Below are 18833 nucleotides of genomic sequence, written 5' to 3' on the forward strand. Positions count from 1 at the left end.
TTTGAAGATTTGGGTACAAAAACTCATACTCTGCAACTTGAGGTCAAATTTTGCACTATGATTATGTAATTGAGGTTATTGGACTATGCCACTGGAACGAGGCCATTATGGTCCATAATGACAAGATCTAGATTGCCTGTTGTCGGTTAAGGTTTGACAGCAAGAGCAGTTAGGCATATAAGGCTATTGGGGTTGACATCTTTAGCAGCCTGGCATTCATTAGTTGGCCAATTAAAGGTTAGGCTATGTCTCAAGATTGCTTGCTTTAGTTAATAATAGGCCTATAAATATGGTGGCTAAAGTGATTGATACTGTCTGGTTGGGTTAGGAGTATGCATAGGCATCCACTTCAAACATTTGACCTGCTTATTCATTTCGATGATAGGTTTCACCAAAATATAGCAATTCTGTTACTATTCTGTGTACTTAAAGTATCTGAACACTTAAAACAAAAGCAAAATCTTAAGACATTCAACCTAAGTACCAAATAAGTAATAGATGGGCAATATTTGTTCTGCGTATTTTTTTACCTGATTTGGCACAATATGACTTTATTTTCCCCCAAGTAATACCAAATTGAATGGAAAAGAGAGCATTTCAAAAATGGCACATTTGGACTATTTCCTCCTTCAGCGTGATTCCTACCATCTATACTAATGAGCTACATTGCCTAAGTGGTAATATTCACAGAAATGTTGTGAACCAAGAAAGCTTATAGAATTTCCCCCAAAGTGTCAACTTGTTGATGGGTCCTCAAAAGTTTCCTAACCTATAGAGGACCCATGATCCAGGAAGGCCGTGAAAATAGAAGACACTTCTATCTTGTCTGGGGGTAGACAGATAGGTGTCATCAACAACAGGTCAAGGTGAGAGGCCAGTATCCTGAAGAATTAAACTTGTCAGGTTTTGTGAACCATTTGAGTCTGCAGTATAATTCAAAACGTAATGTCGCTGCAAGGTTGTCTATAAAACCAGTGTGTTGATACTGGGCGATCTGCAATGTGCATCACCCTTGTTTCTGGTATTTTTTGCCCAATTTACCGGTTTTACCAGTGAGCAGCATGTTTCTACGTACTGATGTTGAAAACTGGCATCCATTTCATATTTGCAGCGTGTACCTGAAGTACTGAAATTTTTACCTGAATGGATGACTCCATTTGAAATCTACACCCCTGTGTAGGAGATTCAGGTCATGTCTTCCATAGGGGTGTACGGATTTCAAATAGAATAGCCCATTAAATTGATTCATTCTGAAATATTATAAATTCTGTAATTTCATTTTGCAATCTTTAAAATTCTGTTATTCATTTGCGCAAACTTGTTCAAAGAAGGTTGATGGTGTTTGAGAATTTCACACAGACTTTTCTAATGAAATTATTTTACTAGGAAAGTCAGTTGGGACAGATAATACTATTATAAATTGACCTTTGAAGAGTATAGATGTCAGTGAGGGGATTTCTGTTTCTTTATTTTTAGCCTTGATCAATTCTTAAGGGTAGACTTGTTCTTAGTAGATAGGACCATGAAAGCTGTCCACTGTGGGTCTGGAAATATGAAACATATGTTATGTGAAAATGGGATCAACTCTTTAGAACACTTACCAGTTCAGATACAAAATGTGATATGCATTAAGGCTGCATTTCTTTCACCGTTTAATAGGCATTGAAAAAAAAAACCTGTTTAACTGGTGGACAGACTTCAAGGTCGGTCGGACGAAAAAAATTTTCCTGGAGGCTAAAATGAACCTAAAATATAACCACAAACTTGAAAAATCTGGCAAAAATTTGATGAATTTTTTGCAGACATAATTTTCAAAAATGTTCTGAATATTTTCAAAAAATTTCAGTCAAAAATCAATAAATTTTGGCCAAAAAATGGCTCATTTTTATATTTTTTATCGTCAGATCAGTATTAAATGAATAATTAGGATTGAGCTGTGTTTAATTTGGCAGAAGTTAATGACATTGTTTTAATCTCAAAAAATTAGTGCTGTATTTTTCTAGAATGGGGACTAAATGTTGTTTCTAATTGAACCATACAGCCTTACGAGTTACTATCATATAACCCATATAACTACTGTTGGACTGAGAATGTTCAAATACAGGAAATAGTAGCTTAACATGGCAGAATGTTGGCCATGCAAGTACATATGGAGCGTGTTTATTGGTGCTAATTTTACCTGTATCGCTTGCCAGTGTTCCTGCCATGTGCTAATGCATGGGGTTATTTATATACACTAATGTTATCATTGCTAGTCTACCTGTAACATTCAATCATACCGTGGCTTAACATGCTTATGATATGTCTTCAATAGGGTAGGCTATTTGCATCTTCAGTGGCAAAGTGGGTGAGGATGGAGGCAGTGACCAGAGTAACCCATTAGGAGGGCTCATAGTGCAACACTGGCCTCATGATCTCATAGGCCTTTGTATAACTGGTCTGTGGCATAACTGTATCCAATGCAGGTATCAACTTCATACGACATGCAGTTTCAAATTTTCTTCAAAAATTTCAGAAATGTAAATTGTAATGATCATATTTGGAATCAGCTTGAAAAATGCATTGAAATGAATACAAACAAGCCTAGTATTGGTTCAGTGGTTCTTAAGATAGCTCTTGATATTTTTTATGTTGAAGCCTATGGCTAATTGGGGATGTTTGAGCTTTGAACTTGCCATATTTTGTGGCCTGCCTACAGCATGCACATTGATTATGTGCAACTATTTTACCAGCTCTACAGTCATTTACCTGTAGAGTGAGCAGGATAAACTCATTGGCGCTAACAAGCATAGTATAACATGTGCAACAGTACGACCTTGAATCGTGCAAGTTTATTTTTGTCCAGAATGTTTTAAACATCTAATGTGAAACACATGGTTGCAGAGTTACAAAAGTGCAGTTGACAAAGTTCATTTCAAAATCTGTATTAGTAACATCATAGCTTATCTTCATTTTCATCAAATCAAGTGTCAGGTGCAATTAATGATATCTTTTATGGTGGCACAGTGATACAGGCTCTGACTCCTGATAGGAAGGTTGTGGGTTCCAACCCCAGTGGTGTCATCATATTGTGCACTTTAAGGCCCTTAAACCTCTATTGTATCCCTCCACCCAGGTGTATAATGGGTACCAGTATATACTGCCTTGAAGTCAAAGCAGACAGTTTTGTGGGAGGTGTGGCAACCCCTCACAGTTAATTGACACTCAAACTTAAACCCAAAGGGCAAGGCAACAGATGAGCACTTTGGCAATGTGAGCATGGTTACAGTATGACCTTTAACCTTTACCTTTACTATCCAGTTAGATAAATACTAATTCTGCATCAAAGAAAGGTGAATGTCTATATGCTGGCGAGGTGACGTAATAAATCGGATTAACTACCATAGCAATTATAGGTGAAAACAATTTTGAATATATCGCGCTGCACTACAAGTAAGTTGCACTCATCACATGTGTACATCTGCAATCATGAATTGAATACAATACCAGTCTTTTCAAAGATACTAATCATACAGGTGCAAGTGATCAGCATGATATGGTTCTTTGCAGAGGTACTGTGTGAACGTACCAGTGCAGCGCGGTATATTCAAAAATTGTTTTCACCTATTGTTATGGTAGTTAATCCGATTATTACATAACTTCGCCAGCATATTTGATGTCTTTCAAGATTCCAGCTTAGTTATACAGTGACATCACACTATCATGTACCGCATCCACATGGCAAAATCTAATCCTCCCTGGTATCACAACCACAGAGGAATAGTAAGGTACAGATACCATTAAAAAAAATCAAAATAATCAATATTTCGTCGTCCATATTCCATAGTGGCGTATAGTGGGGCGCCATGAATAAACAACTTTTCGAGAAAATCGGGATTGAAGAAATGCCAATTTAAAATCGAGTCGTGTAAATCAGACATTCATTATATTTTTAATGATGTGAAATTTCGGTAGTAAACTAAATAGATTTTATTGTTATATATTTTTCAAAAGAAATAAATACATACTATTGCTGGCAAACTGAAAATAAAACTATACGTCACTATGGAAAACGAACAAAACGCAATACCCTAACCTAACGTTAACCGTCGCCACCTCGGTCGCCGTGTAATCCCTATGGCGTTACTTTTTGTCGTTAAGTATTCCATAGTGGCGTATAGGTCCGATACGCCAGCGTCGCCACTATGACATACGATGTTTTTCATTTTTGCCGATATTTCATAATTATAAAATGTGTATAAAAAGTGGCGTATGGTCGATACGCCACTATGGAATACAAAAAATGTCACTTTGTAACTATACGCCACATTTAATTAATTAATTACTAATTAATTAGCTAATTATGACTGATGAGACTTAGAAAAATGAAAGAGAACATCATTAAAAATATATGTGCCAATTTTCAAAAAATGACCAAAAATCACTATACGCCACTATGGAATACAGCCGACGATTTCTTTTTTTTTCTTTTTTTTCAACTTCAGGCTGGTGAAGGTGCTCCTGCATCAGAAGTTACAAATGCAGTCAAGGAGAGTGTGACAACCACAGAGGAACTCTATGGAGGAGACATCATTGAAATCACAGAGATACTGGATAATTCTGTAGAGCTATTGGAGAAAGATATAGAGGAGTTGGCACAACCAGAGAGAGAAGCCAAGACTAAAGAAGTTACTGAGGTAATTTTTCATGTGATTATTTTTTTGTGCTTTGCCAATTATGAACTGTGTTTCTCTTGTTTTTAAATTTGTGATCCTAAGTTTCCTTACATTGACCAATACATAAAAGGAATATATTTGTGTGATTTTATTTTTGTGATAGAAGCTTGGAACGCGAAAAGCGTGAAATAAATGCGGTGCAAAAATTTCCACATTTACAGTAATATGAAATTTATAAATAAAAATATATAAAAATGCATGTTTTTGGCCCTTATTTCCAAAGTTTGGCCAAATACTAAATTTAACTTTTATTGCCTGTTAGTTCCAAACGTTTCATTTGGCAAAATATGATAACATTTTTTGAAACCCAAGAAATTTGTGTTGTATATTTCTAGAATCGGGAGTGGATCACTAAATTGGGGTGGACTCATGTAGGGGTGTTATGAGAGTAGAGAATCACAGAGAAATGTGTAGAGAAAGTAAAAGGAATGTTGCCAGTTTTTAATCTGGATTCCTTGCATCATTTTCTTTCTGAAAATGTATACTTTTATATGCTTATCATCAATATTTACAACATGTGTTATTTTTGTTGTTTTGATATGTTAGAATTATGTGACCATCACCAGCTCCATGCTTCAAAAGACCAAATTTGAAACGTGGGACGACCTGGCTAGATCTGACCAATCAGATACAGCGTCTCAACTCATCAACTCTCTGGAAGAAAGTGCTTTCTTATTGGCTGAAAATTTGAATAGTGGCTCTGCTGTCAGCAGTCAGGATGAGAATGTTGGTGAGTAGTGTTCCCATAATGCATTTCTTCCATTTTGATTTCCTGTTCTGATTTGGTATCTAGTGCAACATGGGTCGATAGTGACAAAATGTACCTCAATGAACAGAGCACATCCAGATCTTGCATTATGTTATTTCTTGACTATTGATCCATGTTCAACCAGTCTATTCTCAAAATAAAAGCAAAGGGAGCTGCAAGCCACATTTTTGTGATTTACCCATTTTGTTTTACAGAACTTAAGCTAAATATGTTCTGAAAGAAACTGCTATCAAAGTCCCTTAAGGGCATTAGCATTGTATGTTATCGACCAAAATGACTTGAAGCGCTTGCCGGAAAATTGGGGTGAGCTGAGGATCAATTTATTCGACCAATCTTTTGTATTGTTTGTCTTTCAAGACTATTTTGAGGGAAAACAAGGTAGTATTTTGGTTTGTTTGTTTACTTGTTTAAGCGGTTGCTCCATGTGGAGACACACTTAGGTCCTGATGGGACCAGGCTCAAACAAAATTTGATGTAACAATTTGATGGACTGATACATATCAAGTTGGTATGACTTGCAACTTGCAATTCTTTTAACCCTCTCCATGCGGGTGTCGACTGCAGACGACAAGCTTCAATTTTTATTTTGAATACAAACAAATTTTATTACCATATTTGGAAAAATGCATTACAATGAGTACAAACAAGCCTAGTAATATATTGGTTCAGTTGTTCTTCAGATAGCTCTTGATATTTTGAGAAAATATCTCAAAACTTGAAGCATATGACTAGCATGCAGTGCATTAACCTGTTTTTATACTTCTATATCTTACTTTTTATGTTTTTTGATCAATATGATGATTTGTCAAATACGACAAGTATAATAACGTTAAGACGTGTGGGTATTCCAAAACAACTCCATATTCACACAGGAACCCAGTTACTTAAATATTTCCAGAAATGGCTACCAGACACCATTAAGGGCATACAGAGGATAAAATTAAGTCGGGATCTCTGGAATCCTATTCCTTCTGGATTGACGCCCACACAAATGCAGTATGTATGATGCATATATACATGCGGGCAAAGTTTTTATGGATTTGAAGTGTCAGACATGATACTATGTTTGCCCTAATTACGGCCCATTCCCTTACTATATGTGTAGTAACTTTTGTCAATTGTTGTTTGGGCAACGGTCAGACTCCTGACTTGCTATCCCTGATCTGCTGGTTGAAACCTGATTGTTTAGTGCATTCTTGACTCAGGTCAGAACAGGAGTGGAGAAACAACTTTTCTCTATCTTCTTTCTTTCTTCTTTCCTTCCACTTAGGCAAAAAGCAGAACAGGTGTTGGGGTTAGTACCCACATCCACAGAACAGTACATTTGGTCATATTTCAAGAGAAATTATTTCAATATATGTTTTATTCAACTTGCCATACAAGTACTTTTGCATGCACTTTTGTAGTAATGTGACATCAAAGACACTTCATAGTATCGTAATTAGAACAAATTGAAATGATAATGAAATTATACTTGAAGATCAATTACAGGTGCATGAACTGAAGAGACTCATTTTTCCTGCTCTAAAATGTGAAGCTAAATCTTTCTTTTTCAAGTTTTAAAATGAAAAGTCATGAATTCTTTAATAAGTCAGTGAACTATGACAAATCCTGGTGCATTTCTGTAGTTCCGGGAGGTAATTTGTGGAAAAGTGGATTTTAAATTGGATTACATTATACACTCTATAAAACTATGCATTCAGCTGCAAGTTAAGATATAAAAATGAGATGGTTTTTGTGCTGCATGCAGAGGCAATACCAAGAACAATATATGGACCACCATATTTGGATATAATTGTTGGCAGGGGTGTAATAATTATCTTAACATTTATTTAGATCTGGGTATTATATATTTAAGGAAATTTTGTAAAGACTTATCCAAGGCTCCTTCTGAACTAGAAAAGAGCATTGTTTTGAATAGATGGTTGCAGGTTACCTCCCACAGAAATTTTCAGGGGTAAAATGGGGATGGTAAAGAGTAAAAGTGTCTTTACAATGACTAAAAATGGGACAAAAGTTTGACAAATTGGGACGAAAACTTGGCAAATAGGGACAGAAATTTGAACAGTCAGGATGAAAAGTTGACAAATGGGGATGAAAAGTTAGCTTTGCCCCTTTCCTACACACACACCCACACTAAAAGGCCAACTACTCCTGGTGTAGAGTACTTGTGCTCTTTTTACTGTACTACAGGGCCTTAGGGATGGGAGAACAACATTGGCCCTCAATTTCGCCAAACCTAATAAATATTATTTCTTGTTTGAAGCTTGCTATACAGCCCTGATCCCAATGGAAATGTGTATGCCAGCGCATAAGAGTCAATAAACATTTGAATTTAAGTAAATTATTTTACATGATCAATGTAAAAGTCAATATATTTCTTATTTATCTCTTCACAGTTTTGGAAGTTGATGTGCAGACAGTGTCCAACATATTAAAGACTCCAGTCATCCAGTTTCCAAAGCCAGACACTTTAATGGTGTCCAAATCATGGGAGAACATCTCAGACTCTATTGCAATACCAACTGAAAGCATCAAGCAGAGAAGTCCATCTGGTAAGTTTTCTTTGTTTGTTTGTCTTTATGTCTGTCTGTGTGTTTCCTATGAACTACTGATGTTAAATATAAAGAGAAGACACCTGTATTGGCAGTGGTACGTCATTAGTAAATGGGGACACACTATCCTGTACTCTGTATTCATTGTGTCCCCATTCTCAAAGGATATACCACTGCCAATACATTTGTCTTTAAACAAAGAACATGAATTTGAATCTTAGTGTAGATTATTCATTCAGTAGTTCTAAACATTATTTTGTAAATTAAATCTAATACTGGAACTAAAATTTGCAACTCACTTTGCTCTGTTGCATCCAAAAATTTGAACTTCATCAGGCATCTGATTGATGATGTTGTGAAGTCAGATGTTGTGACATTAGACGGCGAGGAATGTCTGTCACATGCATGTTTCCAGTTGTCACATGCATGGGACCCGGCATTACGAGACATTCCTCACCGTCTGGCCCTCACAACATCATCAATAGTTAAAAGTATTAGATTTAAGTTACAAAATAACATCAATTTGACAGTTGGAAGGTCTCAAAACATCCAACTTAAAGGAGTATTTCGTGATCCTAGTATCCTCTATTTATGTCATTTTCATTAGATATCCACGAAAAAACCTATTCCCAAAATTTCAGTTGATTCGAATTTGCGTTCATGAGTTATGCATGATAATGTGTATTACACTGCTCCATATAGACAATGCGTTGTAATTTCATTCTGGTGCACCAGAACGAAATTCAAATTTCACGATATCTTTGCTAAACGAATTAATCTGCAAGAAATATTTTGTACATAAACATTATGTAGCCAGAGGTTTCCAGTGATATAAAAATCTCAACTTTTTTTGAGAAAAGTGGGGGATGAGGCTGTGGATCACGAAATGCCCTTTTAAGACAGACCAAAGATATCATTCATTTATTTCTTATCAAACGCAGAACATTTAGTTAAGTAGAAGTAATTACATGTTGTGGGTAACTCAACAGTAGTCATCATTAATTTCCACATCTGCATAGGCTATTTGTAGCCAACAGATAATTGGTAGTATTTTATGCGTGCGATTGTTTATGATCTAACATGAACCCATGTGTAGCACCACATACGCAGCCATGAGATGTGGGTTTCCTTGAAGAGAGTTCAGAATGATGGTATGGGTTAAAGCTTCCTTATGTCAAGAAATTTGTGGATACAAAGTCAAGGGCATGCATTCTAGTCTACATGTTGCAGGACTAAAGTACATTTGGCTTCCTTGATAGAGTAACGCCAGTGCGTGCTCTAGTACGCATAGTATTAAATCTCATGCCTTGTCCCAAAGAACTCACATGTTCAAAGCTAGTACATCTGTACATGTACGAAATAACTGTGTCAAAGTATTGATGTGTCGACTGCAGACGACAAGTTCCAAATTCTTTGAAAATTCAAAAATTTCAAAATTGTAGATTTGAATGACCATATTAGTAATCAGCATGAAAAATGCATTAAAATGAGTACAAACAAGCCCTGTATTGGTTCAGTGGTTCTTGAGATGCTCTTGATCTTTTGAGAAAATATCTCAAAACTCAATGTTCTCGTCTCTGTACTTCTCAAGAATCAACATGTGGCAGCTACTGTCCTTTACAACCTTCTTGTGCCATACCCAAGTGTATCTTACCCCAGCAGAGTTAACTATCTCGGTGAAGGCACTATGGTGCCTCGTACAATCACTCATGACACCAACTAGATGCAGGAAGTATGCCTTACAAGTAACATTGGAGCAAAACTTACTGGGAGGAAATATTGTATATGTGTGAATGGGGATGATGACAAGTGCAGGGTGTATTGGCTGCCCCAAGTCAAAAGGCTGTGTGTGTTGATAAGTTACTTAGCAGATACTGTCTTCTTACTTGGGTGGTCGCTCAGCGTGCTGCCTATTTAAGTAAAAATCCAGTACTGAAACCACTCGGGTATAAGCCACCCCTATATGGGCAAGTATGGATGAGTATGATTATTTGGAAAGATAGGCACTGTTGACAAAAATTTGGCCACTCAGATATTTGCTTAGGGGCTCTGCAATAATGATGGGGGGGGGGGTAAAATTTCCAAACATTGTGCCAAAAATGCTTCTTTTTGACATTGGAGGGATGGGGTTGGGGAAAATTTCTTGAAGTATAGTGAATGCAGCACCTTTTGGCAACAGAATATAAAGTTTATGGTACAAATGCGCAAGAAAAATTTAGGCATATTGAACTAAAATTGTGAAATATGGTGCAAAAGTGGAATAAATTTGTGCTTAACATGCAAAATGTGGTAATTTTTAGGCTAAAATGGCCAAATATAAGGCATCAACATGGGGGAATAATTGTATGTATCGACCATCCCAAATATGCAGGGGATTTATCCCCAATCCCCCAGAATTTATGCCTGTGGGTATTGAGCAAAGTTAGTAATGGTAATAACTAAGTTTTCAAAATTTCCTACTTGGGTCTGATCAGATCTTATCACGTATCAATTTTAGTGATTTGTGATGAGTTTCCCATCAGTTGATTAATATATTTGAAGTTCCAAACAAGATAATTTTTTGTGGGTGAAATTCATTACTGCATAGCAGTGCATGCAAAGTCAAAGGAAAGTGGCTGTTTCCATGGTCATAAAAACATCTTCCTGTTCTGGTGCATTATGGGTAATCAGTGCATCGTGGGTAATTAGAATCGGGATGTATGATATGGATTTAAAGAGCTGGGAAATGAACCTAATACGATTGATTATTTCCTTCTCAGTGCTGAGACGTTTATAGTCACATTAGCGGGTTTAAAATAGATTCAGGTGAATAAGCTTATAGCAAAGTCATGGTTTTCCTCAAGTATATCGGAATTAAGTTTAATCCCAGGTCCTGTTTCAAGGTATGAAAAATTGAAATCTTTTTCGTAAAATCTTTCTTAATCGTTTAGAAAAAGTACTTGTTAGACTTAGGTAAGGGTGATTTAAAGAGGCAATGGTATTAACAGTTTTGATGATTGGATTATGATTCAGCTAATTCATAGCCATTTGTTAAGCTTCCAAAATAACTTAATCATCTGTACATGTATGTAATGTCCCAGAGATGAAAATGCATATAATGTTTTTAACATTGGAATCTTTTGAACTTAAAAGTTCAAAGGGTTCCAATTTTGAACATAAAAAAAAGGTCCATTCTCCGCCAAAATTAGCATTAAAAAAAATGATGCCCCTGAGAAAATTTTGAAAAAGCAATATTTTCACTAAACTAGTTGTTGATTTACAATGCGAATCTAAACCTAAAATCTTGAAATTATACTCTGAATCTGTTGCCTCACATCCTATACTCCACTAACCACCCCCCCCCCCACCCACATGCCCAAACAAAACACAACTCGGACACAGGATACTAATTTCGCCTTTTTTTTTTTCTACCATCATTTTAGGCACAGCCAAAGTTGTCTTCCTCGCCTACAACAATTTGGAGGAGCTTTTGGGGACAGCTGGGACGTATAAATTCAACACAAAATCAAACAATGAAGTGAGCAGCGGTCAGCGCATCGTTAACTCCAGAATACTCTCTGCATCTATCAATGACCCACTGGTCTCTGCAGGACTGGTCAAGCCGGCTAAATTGATATTCCAACATAAACAGGTATGCACATGATACTGTGACAAAAAATGTTTTAACATCCAGTTGAATTACGATGGGCCAGTTGTCATCCTAACAACTAGCCCAATGGGCAAGGTGATGAAAGAAATGGGCTATTGAAGTTGAAATCTATACACCCTATGGATTACCTTAATCTTCCACATAGGGAGTGTGAATTTCAAATGGGGTTACCTGAATTGGTGATTCCATTTGAAATCTACACCCTCTGTGTGGAAGATTAAGGTCATGTCTTCCATAGAGGGTGTATGGATTTTAACTGGAATGTCAACTGGCAGTTTTTTTTAAACAAAAGCATACAAAAGGAATATTGCATACTTGACATGACCACATTTTGAAATCAAGTTTTGCAACATCAGACTCACATTTACTTAGAGAGAATAATTTTAAAATCAAGCTTTCTGACATCGGACTCCAATTTATTTTATCGGATGGCACATTCTAGAGCAGAAAGAGTCATAGACAGATAGCGGTACCAGTAAGAACTAAACCATATGTGATGAAGATTGGTTTACCTGGCAAAGGAACCACCCAATTCAAATGAAGAGTCAGATTTCAGATCACCTTACAATGATGAATGGACATGTGCATGTTACACTTATCATTGGGGCGATTCTATTTGAAATCCACACCCCCTGTGGAAGATTTGTGCTTAATTAGGCACACTGGGAGTATTATTTCAAATTGAGTTACTTGATTGGATGACTTCATTTGAAGTCTACACCCCCTGTATGGCAGATTATGGTTGTGTCTTACATGGGGGTGTATGGATTTCAAAAAGAATAACCCATTACATGTGAACATCCTTTTATTTTTAGCTTGAAGGTGTTATTTGTATGAATTTCAAATGGTAGATTCCATTTGAAATCTACACCCCCTCAAAGATTAAGGCCATGTTTTCCGTATGGACTTCAACTGGAATAGCCCTCTGCTTGTCTGTACACATAATTTCACAAACTGCAATTCTTATTTCAGCAAAATGTGTTTATCATGACAATAATTAATAATTATTAGTTGCGTGATATTAACACCCCATATTTCATACAGTAATGTGAGTGATTATAATCTTTATGCCATAAATATTCTTAAATATTATTTCAATCGTTTTCTCACAATTTTTATGTGTTGCAAAATTGCTTAATCATGATATGAGATAAATTGATATCTTCTGTAAGCATCAACCAATGAAAATTTTTGAATCAAAAATATCTTGGGTACAATAAGTTTGTGAGGGCTTATTTTCACAGTGTTTTTATATATTATGAGGCCATAATTCTTTGTTTGTGTGTTTAAGTTAAAATATGTGGTCATGTTAAATGATTTTTATGTTTATACATTTTTTTTTTCAGATTGAAAACGTCACTGATCCTGTCTGCGCATACTGGCAGTTTATCAATAGGTATGTATGTCTCTTCAGCAAAGGTTTATTTTCATTTTGTGTTTTATTTGTTTTCAGGGTGTTTTCATCAATTTGGTACACATTTTCAGGTTTTTTCCACGAAATTTAATTCCCATGTCACAGTCTAAGATTTTTGAGTGATAAGAAATGAAAAGTCATGATGGATGATTTATGTTGATAGTTGGTAAATCATATATAACTATATGTCCAGGTTAAATGCAACTGAAATCCTGAATGGAAAGTCTTGCAGCTTTGCTAGATAAACACCTTGTCAGCCTTCTGCTCATAATTAACATGACACATCATATCACTCTAAAAATTCAAAATGATCCCTATTTTGGTCTAAGGACGTGTTTCAGCAAATTGCAATGTTTTTAGGAACTTTTATCAAATTACCCCTTTTGTGACATTTTGACATTAGGAAAATTTGCTGAAATGAAATAAAGGCAGGGTAAAATTGTGAAAAATGGGCCAAGAAATTTCAATTATATGGAGCCAAAGAAAATAGCCTTTTTTTAAATAATCTCTTTTTGACATTAACAACGATCATGCTTACACATTAGTTAATATTGAGTTTGAGGTGGAGCACAGTGTTTCAAGTTGATCCCAGACCCTTGGGGGTCTACAGCCAAGTTACAAGAGCATCTCACAGTGGCAGTACAGGACTGTTTTTCCAGGGAAGGGGTAAAATTGAGGGAGTGGGGAAAAAATAAAAAAATTTGCATAAAACTTTTTTTTTTCAAATCACTTTTTTAGAAGAAACCTTCAATTTGGACAGTATTAAATTTTATTTGTTACTCACTCATTTTATTTATTAAATGCATATTTTATTAAAAACAGGCAGTATTTCCATTTAAATTCAGTTCAAAAATGGCCAATTTTTTACCGTAAAGGATCAACCCACCCTCCAAAATTTTGTCTTGGGAGGACAACCAAATAATGTATTTTTGGCCTTATTATTTGTTTTGATCATGGATGAGTCAAGAAGAGGAAAGGGTTATTCCTTCATGTAATTTTACAACAACTTAGGGTTAGGATGAGAGTTATGATTAAGATTAGACTTATGTTTAGGTTTAGCTTACAAGAAATAATTACACCAAGGATCAACCGGGAAATGCCTCCCATGTACCTCTGGTTGCTGCCACTGGCTTCTCACATTTACTGTACAAATGAACCTGTAGTAGTCAAAATGTTCAACTCATGTTGAAGTGCTTTGAGAATAGTACATCTGTCATGAGCAGGTAACATGAATAAATGTACTTCCAAACGGGCATGTAAGGAGGAAACACTTAAAGTGCTTATTCATTTCGCAAATCATTTAGATGTGTGACAGTTTGCGAGAGTTAGAATCAGATGTAGGGGAAGTATGGGCCAATATCCTCATGGAATGGCATGCTAGAATCGCTAGGAAGAAATGAAATGGCGGATTTTTGTCAGGAAAGGAGGGAGGAGATGATTATAGGTTTTTATGAACTGTGTATTACTTATTGAGTGTAAAATGTGATGAATCAAAACATGTATGATGAGTTATTGATGTGTTTCATGTTCAAAGTAATTTTGTGTATTTTACTGAAGCCTACTTTATTAGAAGTGAGTTGGGGGTTAACTTATATTAGGAGATCGATATTGTAGCAACCATTGATTTGTGAAATAATTGCTGCTAGACTTGCATAAGAACCGTGACAAGAGTAAATTTAATCCAGTATTTTCATCTTGCAGTGGAAATCTGCCATTGTATTCTTTAACAATTTGATAAAATGTATTCCTCTTTTCCTTTCAGAACCCGTGGTGAATGGTCAGACAAAGGATGCATGCTAGTTGATACAAACAAGACTCATACAACATGTGAATGTAACCATCTGACAAATTTTGCTATTATTATGAATGTCAGAGGAGTCGAGGTGAGTACGCTGTTGAAATCAGTCAGTCAATCAATCAGTCAGTCAGTCAGTCAGTCAGTCAGTCAGTCAAGTCAGTCTGTCAATAAAAAACACATTGATTTACTACAGTGTGACCTAATTCACATCCTCATCCTCTGCTCTGACTTCATCGCATCAAAGTTGAGATGTTGGCAACTGAAGAAAGTAAAAATATATGCCTGAGAAACATTTCCTTGAGATGGTATGAACCAAAACATGGAAGTATCATCCCCATGATGGTATACCACCTGTAACTATTCTATTGTGATACACATTTTTACTAAAGAATCAAGAACTACACATTGCGCAATAAACATTTCCCCAGTAACAATTTGATATTCATGTTGATTTCATTCAGATATCTCTTGGCCACCATTTTGCGCTGTCAGTCATCACATATGCAGGATTTATCATCTCCGTGGTCTGCCTCATGATTGCCTTTGTCACATTCTCGTTCTTCAAGAACATTCAAAATGATCGTAACACCATCCACAAGAACCTGGTGCTGTGTCTCATGATAGCTGAGATTGTGTTCTTGGCTGGAATCAGTCAAACTGCAAAAACGGTAGGTGTTTTTATGGTTTTGTTTTTTGTTGTTTATTTTGTTTATTTTGTTGAAACATGAATTGTGTTTTCAGGATTTTCCAAATTTCTAAACTTTCCTATTTTGGGGCTTTTTAGCCCAAATTCTCTGATTTTTTAGATTTTCCTAATACCATTTAAAATTCATACTCTCCCTGTGGAAGATATTTCCAAAATCTTCCACAGGCGGAGTGTGAACTTTAAGTGGATTAGCCCAATGATGCATTGACCATTATGAAAATGTCAAATGACGGTCACATAAACCAATCCAAACAAAATAAACCCTGATATGCAGGCAATAATTCCATAGGCCCAACCCAAATGCTAATATACAATATTTCAGCACCTTTTAAACATATAATCGGCCATGTTTCATATGCTATGGGGAAAATGTACCATGTATGTTAATGTCCGTAGTAACCATATCACGTTTGATCAGGTATTGGACTGTTGCCCATATTTGACATAGTACATTTGCGGTTTGGGTCGAATAATCTTCAGAGATCTTGCAGTACATTTTAGGGATGGGTAAACTTGAACTGAATGTTAAAAGTATCCAATTTCAAATTTTGGATCATGTAAATTCACATGCACAATAACAAGGAGGGTACATGCTTAGATGAGCCCCATTTGATACAACACTAGGTATTGGGGTAGGGTGGTGGGGGCATTAGTGCCAATCCAGCTTGAAATGTGGAGGGGGGACAGTCGGCTTGAAATGTCAAAAAGTAGCCGAAAAGAACAACAAAATGGGTCATTTTTCCAAAAGGTAGGGAGACATGCCCCCCTGATTGATGATGCCCATGTTTGGGGGTAGTGTAGGTGGGGTAGCTTATGGTGGGGCAGAGTGGGATCAAACTCAAAAGCAGACAAGGCAAGTGGTTGATGAACCACCATGTTGAATTAAAGCCTTAATATACAATTTCTGTCAAATTTTTATTTGGTTATTCTTTGCCAAATATTGTAAATTATTATTTGTAACAACTGTCAGAAATTATCTGGTGATTTTAAGCCGAAACAATTAGGTAAGATGAAACAAAACTCACTCACTCTCTTAACTGCTTAACTGTTGTGTTCTGTGGGAGATTTATATGTCCTAAAAACACAATGAGTTTGGCAGAATCCAAAATGTGTAAGTTGGGACATGTATAAACATTATAAATATGCCAAAAAATCAGGTTTGAACGAAATTGAGAAAAAAGCCAGTATCTAAAAACAGTTTTAAAAAAGCACAGTGATTTATTCAATTCAATTCAAAGTAGTTTATTCACATATGCTTTTCCATCTTACATAGCAACAACAATAATAGAAAATGAATAATAAATAATACAGTATAATAAATTAAAACACAATACACTTTGTAAGATTGCATTTTATTGCATTTATAATGCACTATGCACAGGCATAATGCTTAAACGTTGATCCACAAGCCTCAGCACACTTTGCAGAAAACCAAATAGATATTACATTTGCACTTCGGTAAGGCAGAGCTTCACTACTCTATAAGCCCAAATGATCTCATCTTCGATTGCAAAGTTCAATAACCTTTATCAATAAGCATAGCTCAACAGTTGGCCGTAAGTTGTGGAGTATGAGTTTGTGTACCCAACATATTCAAAGGTCATTCTATGCATGTAGAAGCATATTGAGGTTAAAGGACTGTGTCCTTACAGATGAGCATGTTTGCAACCATAGTGCTAGTAATACAGAAATCCATGACTTGACCTACAAACAGGTGTCCTGTGTGATAAAAACCCAAATATAGGTCTGAACTTTTATAGCAGTTGTCTGAACAACAACATAACATGACATTAATGTAGTCACAAAAGTTCAAGAAGAGATTTTGTAACAGACTATTATCACAAATAATCTGTGGCTTTTGTTTGAACCTCAACAAGCATGACAGATAATGTTAATGTGTACTCACAAAATCAGTGTTGCCAAAACTCTTCAGTATTTGCACCAAGGTGCAGCAACTTAGCCTGCTAAAATTTAGCTCTCAGTCCAGCTAAAATTTAGCTCTCAGTCCAATCAGTTTATCAAGTGCACCCAAAAAATGACTATTTTGGTGGTTTTGCTTAATCCAGCCAGCCAAGAAATGGCCAATTGTACAATGCGGCAAAAGAATACTTGAACTGATAAACTACTACTGCCTGGTCATGGTACAAGTGATGGTTGTGAGATTTCATTGTTTTTTTGAATTCACAACTTTAGCGACTTAGAAGCCCTCAAATTTGGAAAAGAAAAGAAAACTGCAAACACACTGCATCCAGACACTTTCAAATGTAGCTCAATGTTAGGCAACTCATGGTTTTCAACACAATGTTAGGCAACACGATTCCAAATTTTCTTTAAAAATTGAATAATTTCAGAATTGTACATTTTTATGAACATGTTTGGTATCAGTATGAAAAATGCATAATAATGAGTACAAATAAGCCCAGTATTGGTTCAGTGGTTTTTGAGATAGCTCTTGATATTTTCAGAAAATATCTCAAAACTTGGGACTTTTTATGTTGAAGCCTATTAGTTTGCATGCAGAGCAATAAAGAAGCTCAAATTTGAGGAAATATCTCAAAACTTGAAACTATAGTATTATGTTGAAGCCTATTGGCTAGCATGCAGAGCATAAAAGCCCAATTTGGTAGATAACTTGTGAAGTTGTCAGCATGGCAGATAGTTAGGATAGAGATTTATAAAAGAATACATGACAATGTGAAAATGGATTATGAAAGACAAAATACTTTTATGTGAAAGATGCTCATAACAGATAAAAGATGAGTAACTTCCTATATACTCCCAATACAGATCACTTAGATTGGGCTATTCCATTTAAAATCCACACTACTCCGGTGGAAGATTTTGTAAATATCTTCCACAGGGGGAGTATGAACTTTAAATGGAATGAACACATTAGCAGCTCCATTTGTAACTCGCCCTCACTCAGTGGAAGATTCAGGTTGAACTTTTCTCAGAGGGTATATGAAATTCAGATGGAGCTGCGTAATGTGTTCATTCTATTTTAAATTCACACTCCTCCTGTGGAAGATAATTCAAAAATCTTCCACAGGGGTAGTGTGGATTTTAAATGGAAGGGCCCATTAGGGGAAAAATGTAGTGCTATACATGATGTAACTTTATGATTTCAACGTAGAACTACTAACCTCCTTCACTTACAACAACAGCAGTGATATGCTATAGGCAGCATTATGGGGTGGAGGGGAAGAAAAAGGTGACCCGTCTGTCCA

General features: G+C 36.0%; 1 protein-coding gene across 11 annotated transcripts in view; it reads left to right on the top strand.

The window, feature by feature from the left end:
- The window catches only part of LOC140145892 (adhesion G protein-coupled receptor L2-like), a 217448-nt gene that overhangs the window by 178415 nt on the left and 20200 nt on the right, over positions 1–18833 (top strand). For all 11 annotated transcript variants that reach the window (XM_072167599.1, XM_072167605.1, XM_072167607.1 and 8 more), the window contains 7 exons: positions 4485–4676; positions 5262–5445; positions 7884–8039; positions 11462–11670; positions 13035–13084; positions 14865–14985; positions 15362–15568. In XM_072167599.1, the coding sequence (XP_072023700.1) occupies positions 4485–4676; positions 5262–5445; positions 7884–8039; positions 11462–11670; positions 13035–13084; positions 14865–14985; positions 15362–15568 (1119 nt within the window). The remainder of the gene's footprint in view (positions 1–4484; positions 4677–5261; positions 5446–7883; positions 8040–11461; positions 11671–13034; positions 13085–14864; positions 14986–15361; positions 15569–18833) is intronic.

Source organism: Amphiura filiformis, chromosome 2 (assembly GCF_039555335.1).
Source record: "Amphiura filiformis chromosome 2, Afil_fr2py, whole genome shotgun sequence".
In the NCBI taxonomy this organism is placed as follows: domain Eukaryota; kingdom Metazoa; phylum Echinodermata; class Ophiuroidea; order Amphilepidida; family Amphiuridae; genus Amphiura; species Amphiura filiformis.